Below are 14577 nucleotides of genomic sequence, written 5' to 3' on the forward strand. Positions count from 1 at the left end.
ATGATGAATATAAACAGTTACAAAAAAGAATATATGAGACAAAAAATACAATTTGTACTTGGAGGAGCTAATGATTGACTAAGGAAGATAGGCAAATAAAAAATGGCAAGACTGTGCTAAATGCTAAGGAAGGACACAATGAAGAATGAGCACTAACTGATTAATCTGGTGAAGAACTGAACTTTTCAAGAAAGCAATGTTTTTGTTTTTCAAAACGTCTGTTGAGATACTAAAGTAGGTAAACATACAATATTTATTTGTAATTATGTGATTTTTTTTTTTTTGGGGGTCCGGTCGTGGGGCCCGAACTCTGGGCCTGGGCACTGTCCCTCAGCTCTTCAGCTCAAGGCTAGTGCTCTACCACTTGAGCCACAGCGCCACTTCGGCTTTTTTCTTTTTGCTTATGTGGTGCTGGGGAATCGAACCCAGGGCCTCATGCATGCAAGGCAAGCGCTCTACCACTGAGCCATCTTCCCAGCCCCTATGTGATTTTTTTTTTTTTTTTTTTTATGTCAAGATTAAGTTTGGCAAGTACTAGAAACTAAGAGCAAATGGGAATAGCTGAAAGTTTTTTTTTTTTTTCTTTTTGTCATTTGTGGGGCCTGAACTCTGGGCCTGGGTTCTGTCCCTCAACTCTTCAGCTGAAGGCTAGAGCTGTACCACTTGAGCCTCAGCCCCACTTCCAGTTTTTCTGCTTATGTGGTGCTGAGGAATAGAACCTAGGGCCTCATGCAGTAAAGCAAGCACTCTACCACTGAGCCACCTTCCCAGCCCCTAGCTGCAAGTTTTAATTAAACAAACCTTTGAGTAGAATGAATTCCCCCAAAGGATTACTTCTTAGCCTTTATTGACTTCTAAATAATGTTTCTTTCTGTTAGATCTATTAATAGTATTCAGTGTTTCTATTACTACCTACAATCTGCTATATATTAATCCAACCAATGTGGGCATGTTGGAGCTTTATTTATGTCTGTGATATCAAAATACACAGAGGAGTGATGATCTGCTCTGACTTCCTTGGTATTAGAATGGTTCTCAAAATTCGAAACAGAGCAGTACATGTGACATATACTAATTAGTTACATAAGAAACATTTGCCTTTTTGATCTTTCTCAATTTGAGCGCATTGAAGCTTTGCTCTATTAGATTACTTTTAATTAAGAAAAGGGCACATGGGAAGTAGGTTTTAGAAAGCTGCATTGGAAATGACTAGGGACTATGCAGTAATTGATTTGCTGCAGTTATATGATACCTTATGTTTTTTAAAAGTAGATTCACACTTTCAGATGATCATGAATGGAATGGCAGTATTTTTTAAAGGGCTATTTTTAATATCAATCCAACTGAGAAAATATAACTTCCTCAAGGATAAAAATGAGAACTCATACATGTGAGAACTAAGAGAAAAATTCCCAGATGCTAAACAAACTGCAGCTAGTTTCCTTGATTAATTTCTAATTTTACTATAAAGCTCACTCCACCCAGTGAGTTTTTCATGTAGCTAGGTATATATGACAGCAAAAGGTCCGTATATACAGCAAACTTTACATTCTGAAAAGGTTTAAAACCTTTCAAAAACGTTTCCCAGCATTCTGATCAGCCACAACAGGGCACATACTAAGACCACGTTAGTAACTGGGTGTCACCCATTTAATGTGGCAGCACAACCCAAACACATAACCAGAAAATCTTGTTTGCTATTTTCAAAAGAGCCACTACTGAAACAAAAACATTACTTCAGATTTTCAAGTATAGTTCGGTCAAGAATAGCACATTTTGTTTTAATCTATTTTAGTTGTATAAGTCCTTTTAACAATTGTGTCCCAGAAAGAGTTTAACACAGTACTTAACTACTGTTTATACTTCAATGAAACTTTATAGTATGTTTCAGAGAAATTTGGGGGGTGAGATGTTATGCTATTACTTTATAGGAGACTGGCATTAAAAACTGATATCAAAGAAGATAATTCTAAAAACTAGTTTTATAAGCATGTTTCATGTATTTCAAAATTGTTTTAAATAAGTAGTCAAGTTCTGCTTAGTGAGATCTTCGAACCCTGGATTTTCCTCTAAACTAACTATTCAATACAACAACATATTACTTTGCATAAACGGCTAGTATTAAATGAACATCTAATCTATTTCAGGTACATACAGTAACCTTCATGTCCATTTTTTCACTTCAGTTTCATAATATTCCTTGGATAGAAAAAGACAACCAATAAAAGTTTTCATTGGCTATCCAATTTAATAATAGCAATATTGCACTCAAAAACCAGAAGTCCTAAATATTAAAGTTTTGAGTTTTGAATGATCATTTTTGCCATGTCTGTGACTCAGGAGGCTAAGATCTGATTATTGCACTTCCAAGTCAGCTTGGACAGAATGGACTGTGAGTCTCTTATCTTCAATAAATACCAAAAAAGCCAGAAGTGGAACTGTGGATCAAGAAGTAGAGAGCTAGACTTTAGCAAAAAGAAGCTCAGGGACAGAGCCTAGGCCTGGAGTTCAAGCCCTAGGACCAGCATGAAAACCCACAAAAAACAAAAAACAAAAAAAAGTCCCAAGAATGATCTTTTAAAAATATTTATGATAGGGCTAGGAAGGTGGCTCAGTGGTAGAGCACTTGCCTTGCATGCCTGAGGCCCTGGGTTCGATTCCTCAGTGGAGGTGGCATTGTGGCTCAAGTGGTAGAGCGCTAGCCTTGAGCTGAAGAGCTTAGGGACAGTGCCCAGGCCAAGAGTTCAGGCCCCATGAACAGACCCCCCCCAAAAAAAATTATGATAGAATATTGAGATTAAAAAAATTTAACTCCTAAATTAACATACTATCCAGAATATAGAAGAAAAATATATACATATATTTATTAATGGTAATTTTGGATGGTGGGTTTACCAGCATTTTCCCTTATTAAACATCATTTAAATCAGAAACTTTCCTCTAATTATTACTTTTATTTATTTTTGTCAGTTGTAGACCTTGAACCCAGGGCCTGGGCGCTGCCTCTGAGCTTCATTCACTGTGTTCAAGGTTAGTGCTCTATTACTTGTGCCACAGTGCCACTTCTGGTTTTTGAGTGGTTAATTGGAGATAAGAGTCTCACAGGGACTTTTCTGCCTGGGCTGGCTTTGAACCATGATCCTCAGATCTCAGCCTCCTGAGTAGATAGGATTACAGATGTGAGCCACTGGTGTCCCGTTCTACTTTAAAGTATTTAATTTAGGTTATGGCACATATGAGATTTTTAAATCCAGTTTAAATTCCTTTGAAATTTTAATTTATTTTCATATAATAAAAACTTCATTATGAAAAATCTTTCACTTGTCTGAGTCATAAATCACTTTGAATTTGCCTTGCTTTAATTTTGAATGTGAAAGACTAAGTACAGATTTACCCAAAGGCTGTATTGCTTTTGTCCTTATATAAATTAAAGAGAACACAAAGCCACTGTGTTCTTTACAAATAGTTCTTTTTTTTTTTTTTTTTAAATTTTATTTTATTTTATTTGAGAACATACTGTACAGAGGGGTTACAATTACATGGTCAGGATAATGCATACATTTCTTACCAAGCATTGCAGCCGCCTCCTTTGTTTACCCTTCACCTCCCTTCCCAGCCTCCCCCCTCCCCCCCACCCAATCATACCCCCCTTCCCCCCCTCCGACATTGTAAAGCTGGTTACAAATAGTTCTTAAAAAATCAAATGTGGGACAGGATTTGGCTTAGTGGTAGAGTGCTTGTCTATCATGTATGCAGCCCTGAGTTCGATTCCTCGGTACCACATAACCAGAAAAAGCCAGAAGTGGTGCTGTGGCTCAAGCGGTAGAGTGCTAGCCCTTAGCAAAAGAAGCTCAGGGACAGTGTCCAGGCCTTAAGTTCAAGTGTAGAACTAGCAAAAAAACAAAAACAAAAACAAAAACCCAAAAAAACAAAACAAGAAAACCACACAGACACACAAAAACAAATATATCAAATGTGGACATCTCATACTTTAGAAATGCATCAGGCACTAAACTGGAATCTTCTGTCAATTTTATGCATATAGTAGGCACTCAATAAAAGCTGTTGAATGAATGGGTGTGGGCATGCATAAATGTCCTCTTTGGCTGGCGAGACTTATGTTCCCTTCCCTCAGTTTAGATGACCTGAGAAGCACTTCCTCAAAATAACCCTCTGGCTCACCATGAGAAGAATGCCTGGCACAGCTGGCAGAGGTATTAATAGCACGCCCATTAGGCACTTGTTCAAGGCACATAGTTAGCTAGTTCAGTGATAGACTCTTCAGAAATATTTGGACATTTAAGATTTTTTTGGATTATGAATCAGTTGTGGCTCTTTAAATTTTTGGATATCAAGAAGCCAACTTTACTTTTTTGGAATTCCTTAAGAACAATTAAGGTGTAATAACAGCAGTGCCTTTCCATCTCAGAGGACCACAACCTTGGGGTGAAAAAGAAAGGAAGCTTATAATAGCAAAATTCTTCCAGGATGATTCTATTGATTGATTGATTTTTATGCTAGTCCTGACCACTGTTGCTGAGCTTTTGTGCTCAAGGCTAGGGCTTTATCACTTGAGCCACAGATCCACTTCTGGCTTTTTGGGTAGCTAACTAAAGACAAAAGTCTCAAAAACTTTCTTGTCTGGGCTGGCTTTGAACCGTGATCCTCCAATATCAGCCTCCTGAGAGCTAGGATTGCAGGCGTGAGTCATTGGTACCCAACTTCACAAGAGTTCTTTCCAAAGGATTCAGATGTTAAAATAATAAGATAATGGAATTTTTCCATTAGCTTTCAATTTTGAGAATTTTACCTACCATTTCCACTGATATAGGTCTCTTAGCCATGAAGCTGTTTCCATTTTTCCTCACTCAACATTGGATGCCAAAACAGAGATGCACTTAAAAAATAACAAAATAAGCCAGGCACTGGTGGCTCATGTCTGTAACCCTAGCTACTCAGGAGGCTGAGATATGAGGATCATGATTCAAAGCCAGTCGGGGCAGGAACGTCCATGAGACTCTTATCTCCAATGAACCACCAGAAAACCGGAAGTGGTACTGTGGCTCAAGTGGTAGAGCGCTAGCTAGCCTTGAGCTGAAGAAGGTCAGGGACAGAGTCCAGGCTCAGCATTAAAGTCCCACGATGGGCAAAAAAATAAAAAAAAGAAATAAAAAATTTTACAAAATATCCTAGGTCAGTCATAGTGGCTTTTTAATAGTCCAGGAAAGGTGTAAGACTTCAACAAAATTATCAAATAATACACAATTAAGAAATAGCTGGTCTTTACCAGGCAGAATTAAACAATTCAGTTAAAAATTGGTCCTTTCTATCCTTGGCCAACTTGGCAGTTATTTAATCTGTAAGAGACATAATTTCTAAGCATCATCTTATAAGTTCAACATCCTATGCCACTTAAAGACAGGCTTAAAGATATTTTATCTCTGAGCCATCACTTGAAAGTTTCTGCAGAAGTTATCAGAGGTAAGCTAAAACTTTTCTTACTAGAAATATGTCCAGAACGTGTTAATCTCATTCAACTCTCAAACTTTCTATTCTCCTGTCAGCCTCCCTAGTTCTGGGATTACAAGTATGTTACCACATCCTACCAATCTCTTATTTTAAACGTAAGACATATGTTACTTATATTACTTGTACCTCTCTCTCTCTGGTATACATTAAAGAATCTAAGAAGTAAAAAGAGAAGAGCAAAGAGTGTGGCTAATTAACATTTATATTCATCTGAAATATTAAAATGAAATAAAATGGCATCTTTATCACTGAATCTGAATTTATGAGAATTCTTATGTATACCTCTATTCTATCATTAAAAAAACCCACTAATTTAGACATGAGATGCACGATTACTGTTTTATTTTGTGAGCAAGTTAATATTTATACATACCAAGAATAAAGTATTTTTGTCATGTGACTCAGCACATTATTAAAATGTGCTTACATTTAGCCTAATTTAGGTATACAGGATAGATATTGTTTTTACCTTTGCTTTAGTCGTCTTCTAGCTGTTGTAGGAACATTAGCACCATAGCCGTAGGCATAAAGAATCCTTTCAGCCTCTTCTTCATTTTCAACTGAAAAATATTTAAATACATAATGTGAAATAACTTTTTTCCCTTGAAAATATGGTAGAAATAAGTAGAAGCTTTGAAGTATACTAAGAGATTTTCTTTTGTTGATTATTATTATTATTTTTTTTTTTTTTTGTAGTACCAGGGTTTGAATTTAGTGCTTTGTGCTTGCTTGTCTTGTCCACTTGGTTGGCCTTCAGCTCATTCTGTGTATGTATCTGTGTGTGTGCTGGGTTGGGAATCAGCTTTCTTGCTTATAGCCTAGTGCTGTACTTGAGGCACACCTCCAGCCCAACATTTTGCTGGGTAATTGGAGATGAAGAATTGCAGAGTCTTTTGCTCAGAGTAGATCAAATCAGGATCCTCTAGTTCTCAGCCTCTTGAGTAGTTATAATCTTAGGCATAAGCCACTAGAGGTTGATACTATTTTGATTTAAAAAATTATTTTTAGAAGCTATTAAGGGATTATATCATATGGCATGTTAAATTTTCTTATTATAAAGTATGATATCACTGATGAGCTTAGGATTCAAAGGGCTTTTACATGAAATTTATTTAATAAAATATTATAACAGATGGGGCTGGGAAGGTGGCTCAGTGGTAGAGCACTTGGCTTGCATGCATGAGGCCCTGGGTTTGATTCCTCAGCACCACATAAGCAAAAAGAAAAAAAGCCGGAAGTGGCACTGTGGCTCAAGTGGTAGAGTGCTAGCCTTGAGCTGAAGAGTTGAGGGACAGCCAGGCCCCGAGTTCAGGCCTCACGACTAGAAACTCCCCCCCCCCCAAATAAAATAAAATATATTATAATTGATTACAATATCAATTTTTTATAAAAGAAATGACTTTTATTTTTGGTAGAAAGGCTTACACTGAGAGGCTGTACCACTTGACTCATGTTTCCTTACTTTTTCTGCTTTAGCTTTTTTTTTTTTTTTTTAAACAGGGTTGCATGCTTTGTGCCAAGCTGACCTTTGATTACAATCTTCCTATTTATGGCTACTGTAGACCACGTGGGATATACTGCCATAAATTTTTTTTTTTTTGACAGTCCTGGGGCTTGAACTCAGGCCTCAGCACTGTCCCTGAGTTTCTTTGGCTCAAGGATAGCCCTCTACCACTTAAGCACAGTGCCATAACCAGCTTTTCCTGTTTATGTGGTACTGAGGAATCAAACTGAGAACTTTATGCATGCTGGGCAAGCACTCTTCTACTAGGTCACATTCTCAGCCCTACAACCATCATTTTTCTTTCTTTGTTTTTTTTTTTTTTGGGGGGGGGGGGGTGTCCGGTCGTGGGCCTGAACTCTGGGCCTGCGCGCTGTCCCTCAGCTCTTCAGCTCAAGCCTAGCGCTCTACCACTTGAGCCATAGCACCACTTCTGGCTTTTTTTTTCTGCTTATGTGGTGCTGAGGAATTGAACCCAGGGCCTCATGCATGTAAGGCAGTGCTCTACCACTGAGCCACTTTCCCAGCCCCCACCATTTTTCTTGATATGGGGAGTACTAACTTTTTCCCTGTGCTGGCCTTGAACCATGATCCTCTTGATCTCCACATCCTGAGTAGCTGAGAATATAAATGTTAGCCACTGCACTCAGCTAGAAATGACTTTTTCATTAGGAAAATACTCATTATTTTATCAGAAAAACAACAGGTATTTTAATTTGCAATAATGAAATTATATACTGTCAAGTAGTCTATTTTGAAGAAAAAGTACAGTCTTGAATATTTATGGGTGGATTGAAGGTTCTAACTGTAAAAAAAATTCAGGGAAAAGAATTCACTTTTAAATTCTGTTAATATAATGACATTTCCTAAAAAGAAATTTAAAAGATTAACATCTTATGGCTAAACACATGCAATGACACTCTTCTGCAAATTGGGATTAAAATAATTATATCAAAGGTAATAAAAATAAAGTTTTACTACTTTGAATTAAAATAATGAGCTATAAAATTTAATCTCTCAGCAGCCTTTGTTTTAATGTTAAAAGTGAGTAATATCCATTCAGTATTTCATATTTAAAAGAAAGTCAAATATTTTACATACTTAAGTGAAACCTGACAATTAGCATGTTCATTAGGTTATTATACATATAATTGTTGATTGATCCTTTTGTAGTAAAGATTTAAAAAATTTTCAACTTCTTCCTTTAATTTTGTCCTCTCTTTTCCATGGATCATCTTTTGACATATCACTAGCAGGAAAAAACATGCAAAAGAGTTAATATTCATCATTACCAATACTGTTACCAGGGAATTCTAGATCCAGGATAATTATAGATCCGGAATGATCTTCAATTCTATTCTATCAGCACTAGAGCTAGCATTCAGATATGTAGCTTAATCTTGTCTCTCTTAAATAGCTTTTTAGTTAGAGAAAGAGGTAAATAATTTGGTTCAAATCAGCTAAATTGATCAGCTGATGAACACACTAAATTTGGATTTAATACTCAGATTAATAATTCGTGGATTAAGCCGGGCGCCGGTGGCTCATGCCTGTAATCCTAGCTACTCAGGAGGCTGAGATCTGAGGATCACGGTTCAAAGCCAGCCCAGGCAGGAAAGTCTGTGAGACATATCTTATCTCCAATAAACCACTAGAAAACTGGAAGTGGCGCTGTGGCTCAAGAGGTAGAGCGCTCGCCTTGAACTGAAGAGCACAGGGACAGTGCCCAAGCCCAGAATTCAAGCCCCACAACCACCACCACAACCACCACCACCACCACCACCACCACCAACAACAACAACAAAATTCGTGGATTAATGGATGAATATTCCATGAGATAATTATTCTAGCTGGGCTCTAATAACAGAGACATTGTACTAAAAAAACATAGGACCTACTGAAGGGATCTGAACAGTATGTCCTAAAAGGGTACAGAGCTTCTAAGGTATAGTTAGAGAGCCTCAGGTATAATTTATAACTGAGTGCCACTATTGCCCTTACTAAGAGTATGGGAACATTGATAGTCAGAGAAAAGGCTCAAGACAAACTGCATCTGTTATACAGGCAAAGTCTTGGGAAGCATGTGAACTTTTACACTGAGAAAAGCAGCTGGACTCAGTTCTATCACCACTGGAAAGCTATGCTAAGGAGTTGGATTTAATTCTTCAGACAAGAAGAAATTAATATAAAAAGGGGACATAACCAATGGGTTTTTGTTGTTGATGTGATATTACAGAAAAATTTCCAATAACAGTTAAAGGAATGACTTAAGACTAGTCTCATAGAGACTTCCTAACAAGTTGTAGTAATATTCCAGTTGTAAAATAGACAAATAGCAATGTAGAAAAGAACCTGGGTCCTAGATGACTGAGTAGGTGTGACAGTGGAGAAAAAGGGAGAAATATGATTGATAAAAGCTAGTTTTGAGTGATCATATAAAACTTTAGCAGTATTAAAAGATCAAGAATATAGTCAAATTAGTAAGGTTCAAAGTAGAACTCAAGGAAGAACTGCAAATAATCTGAAATCTTCAGTGACCATAGGAGCTCCACAAAAAATCATGGGAATCAATAACTTAAAGGTAGCCGACAAAATGGGGAAAGGAATCAGGAAGTAGGCAGGTCAGAACTGAATGGGATAAGAGAAAAAAAAGCTGGGGAATATCTTGTACAGGTAAACAGTGGTAGACATAGGGAGAAAAAGGGACATCAAAGTGACAGAAAAGAAATAATAAAGTCAAGGGACTGGGAAATAATAAAGTCAAGTCAGTGGTAGAAAGAGCCGGAAGTGGCGCTGTGGCTCAAATGGTAGAGTGCTAGCCTTGAGCTGAAGAGCTGAGGGAAAGCACTCAGGCCCAGAGTTCAGGCCCCACAACTGACCAAAAAAAAAAAAAAATCAAATGATACAAAAAGAGTTTCATATAAGTGTATATTACTTCTTGATAAATTTCAAAGTAAGTAATACACTTTACTCATAACAGTTTCATATGCAACTTTCTGTTATAATTCCATATTCATTGTTTTTTCAAAATATTTACATATTGCAAAGGTACAAATCTTAAATCTGTCATTCAAAGGGTTTCAAATGTATAAATTTTGAATTATATATTTATGCAACACAAATCATATCAGGATGCACAAGTTAGTCAAAAAGCCAGAAAGCCCTTCATGTGTGTTTTGCAGTTAATTCTTTGAGTAAACAATCCATAAAGTCTGCCAATATGAATTTTCTCCACTGTAAATAATTATATCTTCTCTGTAACTTTATATATAGTGTTTTCCTTTCCAAGTAGCAAAGTCTAAGATTTAAATAATTTTCAGATTACTTCATGTTAATGAACAAGTCAGTTAGTCTTTTTTATTGAGTACTGTTCTATCACATGAGTATCTAATGGTTTAACAATTTTCCTGTGAGAGACACTTGAGGTGTTACCAGTTTTCTACTATTGTGAAGAAAGCTCCTATAAATATTCTACTAGAAATGTTTTTGGTACACATTCTTCATGTCTTTATACGGCCTAGTCACTGGGTAGGTTGTTTGGTTATTTTTATAAAATCTGTCAATTGTTCCATATTCTAACCAACATTTTACAGTTGAGCCATTCTAGCATGTATATAATGGTATCTTGCTGGGATTCGACCTGAACTTGACTCTTAAGTAATAGTGAAGTATTTTTGTTTTGCTTATTAGCTAGTCATATATCTTTGTGAAATGCTTTTTCAAACTTCCCAGTCTACATTTGAAATCGAATTATTTTCTTTTTCTTATTGAGTTATATTAGTTCTTGGTTTATTAGCTGCCTATTGCTGCTATAACAGAACACTAGATTGCAGCTTAAAACAATACAAATTGATTACCTTATAGGTTCCAGAGGTCAGAGCCTATCTCATAGTTTAAAGTCATGGCTGACAGGGCTAATTCAGGCTGGATATTCTAAGGGACAATAGTTTCTTTTCCTTTTCCAGCTTCCACAGGCTGCCGTATGCCTTAGTCCAGGTGCAATCTCCTTCCTCCCTGCCCCCCACCCCCTTTTTGGTGCTGAGGATTTTCTTGGCAAATGCTCTACAGCTTAGCTATATAGCTCAACCCTTATCTTTGTATCTTTTATTTCTTCTTTCTTTCCTTATTTCACTGTATAGGAGCTCAACTATAATGTTTATCATACCATGAAAATATTTTACAAATCATCATGTTAGTTGTATGTTTCCTGTAGCTGTCCTTTATTAGACTAAGGTCTCTTCTATTACTTGATATAACTGTTGCCCTATTGTTTAAACCAAGAGACATATGCAAAGTTATGGAGTTACAAGAGTATGAAACGTTCATAATATATGAAAGAAAATAGCACACTATGAAAACTACAAAGATAAATGAGTAATTGTAAAAAGTCCCATATTTATGCTGGGTCTTGCTATGTAGCCCAGAACAACCTCAATTTGTAATCCTGCCTCCATCTCTAAAGTGCTTGGGATTATTACATGCATATGATGCCCGTTACTTTATGCTGTTCTAAAGAAAACAGAGAAGCATTAAAGCTGGCATATGGCATGATCAAATCTATTTTCATGAAGATTACTTTGATTTCAGTAAAGACACTAGATGAATTTGCAATCTAGTGCATTTCTCAGATAATGACCATAGAAATGGAAAGAAAGATGATGATAGAAATGAAGTGAAGCCTTTCCTTTTCAAAATATAATACTTGCACGTGAATGTGCCCTGAATAATCAGAAGCTTTATTAGATTCAAATTTAAGTTTAAACTTCCTTTTATACAATGCCAATTATTTCTGCTTTTTAAAGATAATTATAAATCTAACAGTGAAATATTAATTTAAAATATTCTTTAAAATTAAGGATAAGTCAGGAATGCAGCATATTAAAAGGGTGAAAAAATATAGAACTGAAGATTATAACACAGTATATCCAATGAATTTGTTGTTAAAGACATACTGAAATGCCATACTGAAATGTCATGATATAATTAATGTATGATCTCTAGTGCCTATCAGGCTATGTGGTTTGTTCTGATGTTTGCTTCTCCCAGTAGCATAGACTATGAACTTCCACGAGGCAAACATTTCTGTGGTTTTTTTTTTTTTTTTTGCGTTAACTCCATATCCCTAGTAATTGAGAGATGAAAATACTTAATAACTGTAGTATGGGTGAACTAAATAGAGATAAAATTATTATGTCTAACTTCTTTTTCTTTCCAACTACTGAAAACTTACATGAACTAATATTTAAAATAGAGAATATTGCTTTAAAATGGCCATCAGTTATATTTCAAGGAATGATATACCAATTTGGTTTTAAAAATGATGCCAGGTTTCTTCTGGTAACAGAAGAAAGGCTGCATGTGCATATTAAGGGGACAGGAGGAAGAAAGCAGCTGAAAGGAACAAGAATGGGGTGGGAATGAGGGGACAGACACACTTACTTTCTGCAGTTTGCATTATTATTTCATCAAGTTCTTTTTCCAGTTTCTCATAAATGTCTAGCCTTGCCTCATGTTCAGAGTTCTGTGCTTGAAGCTCAATAATGCGTTTTTCAGAAGAGGCTTGGAGACTATAAAATTCTTTAGTTAAAACCTAATAGGGAATAAGAGAATTAGAATAGTTGACAGATTTAAGAATTAAATAGGTTCACAGTATTAAAAAAAATAACACGCATGGTACAAAAATATTTAGGCTTTTTCTTTTTTTAACTACTTAAATATTAAGAGAAATAGCTCAACTGAGATGGCTACAGAAGAAATAAAATCTATTTTTATGGCAAATAATTTAATCTTTTTTCCTTTTTTGGGGGTGTGTGTGGTAGTACTGTGACTTGAATTCAGAGTTTTTTTTTTGTTGTTGTTGGTTGTGGGGCTTGAACTCCGGGCCTAGGTGCTATCCCTCGGCTCTTCAGCTCAAGGCGAGCACTCTACAACTTGAGCCACAGTACCACTTCTGGTTTTCTGGTGGTTAACTGAAGATAAGAGTCTTATGGACTTTCCTGCCCAGGCTGGCTTTGGATCATGATCTTCAGATCTCAGACTCCTAAGTAGCTAGGATTACAGGCATGAGCCACTTGCACCTAGCTAAACTCAGGGTTTTGAGGTCTTGTTTTCTTCACTCAAGGATGGTTCTCTAACACTTGAGCGCACACTGCCACTTCTGATGTTTTTTGATGGTTAACTGGAGCTAAGAATCTCCCAGGCTTTTGGGATTGGACTGACATTGAACTGTAATCATCAGATCTCAGCTGAATAGCTGAGATCACAGGGGTAAGCCACTGGCAATTCAGTTTTTATTTTTATTTATTTATTTTTTTAATTTTTGCTAGTCCTGGGGCCTGAACTCTGTCACTGAGTAACTTTTGCTCAAGGCTAGCACTACCTTTTGAGTCACAGCACCACTTCTGGCTTTTTCTGTTTATGTGGTACTGAGGAACTGAACCCAGGGCTTCATGAATGCTAGTTAAGCACTCTACCAATAAACCACATTCCCAGCCCAATTCAGTTGTTTTCATATGCTTATATGAACTACCTAATCCTTATATTAGCTCAGGAATAAATAAACTTAAATCTCAGAAATACGGTTAGCTTTTTTTTTTTCCGGCCGAGAATTAAAAATAAAAAACTTCAACCATGATAAATGATAGGCAATCATAGCTATTAGAGAAAGGTTTACAAAATGATGTGTAAAAACTATAAATTCATTAGTGATTACTTCAGTTTTCTATCAAAGCTTTAAAAATCTACCTTTTCCATGGTTTCAACAGTTTTTAGTTTTCTAAACAGTGGCCAATTTAAAACATCTAGTTATGTTAAAAGTGTGTTGAGCACTAGTGGCTCATGCCTGTAATCCTATCTGCTCAGGAGGTTGATATCTGAAGATTGTGGTTCAAAGCCAGTCTGTACAAAAAAGTCTGTGAGACTCTTCTCTCCAAGACTAACAGAAAACTAGAAGTGGTGCTGTGGCTCAAAGCAGTAGAGTGCTAGCCTAAAGAGCTCAGGGACAGTGGTCATGCCCTGAGTTTAATAAGCCCTACCACCAACACCAAGAAAAAAAATAAAAAGAAAGGTTAACTGTATTGCTTGGGGCAGTTCAGAAAATGCCTTTATAAAAAGAAAAGATTAGGATTAAACAAATGTCTAAAAGAGATGCAAAAGACGTGGAGTCACTCCTAGAAAGTTTACTTACAAGAACTGATTATAGTGTTGAGGCTGGGAATGTGGTTTAGTGGCAGAGTGCTTGCCTAGCATGCATGAAGCCCTGGGTTCCATTCCTCAGAACCACAAACAGAGAAAGGCAGAAATGGCTCTGTGGCTCAAGTGGTAGAGCTAGGCTTGAGCAAAAAGAAGCTGAGTTCAAACCCCAGGACTGGCAAAAAAAAAAAAAAAAAAAAATTATGGTGTGTGTGTGTACACACTGTTAAGTGGAGCTGTGGCTCAAGTGGTAGAGCACTCTCCTTGAGCTGAAAAGCTGAGGGACAGCACCAAATTTATGGGGTGTGTCTGTGTGTGTGTGTGTGTGTGTGTGTGTGTGTGCGTGTACACACTAT

The 14577-nt window shown here is 36.6% G+C and overlaps 1 protein-coding gene across 1 annotated transcript in view; it reads right to left on the reverse strand.

The window, feature by feature from the left end:
* The window catches only part of Pibf1 (progesterone immunomodulatory binding factor 1), a 142019-nt gene that overhangs the window by 56276 nt on the left and 71166 nt on the right, over nt 1–14577 (reverse strand). The window contains exons 12-13 of the mRNA XM_042685793.1: nt 12470–12620; nt 5999–6089 (exon numbers count right to left, since the gene is read on the reverse strand). Coding sequence (XP_042541727.1) covers nt 5999–6089; nt 12470–12620 — 242 coding nt within the window. The remainder of the gene's footprint in view (nt 1–5998; nt 6090–12469; nt 12621–14577) is intronic.

This window comes from Dipodomys spectabilis, unplaced genomic scaffold (assembly GCF_019054845.1).
Source record: "Dipodomys spectabilis isolate Male_0828 unplaced genomic scaffold, ASM1905484v1 ptg000095l, whole genome shotgun sequence".
Classification (NCBI taxonomy): domain Eukaryota; kingdom Metazoa; phylum Chordata; class Mammalia; order Rodentia; family Heteromyidae; genus Dipodomys; species Dipodomys spectabilis.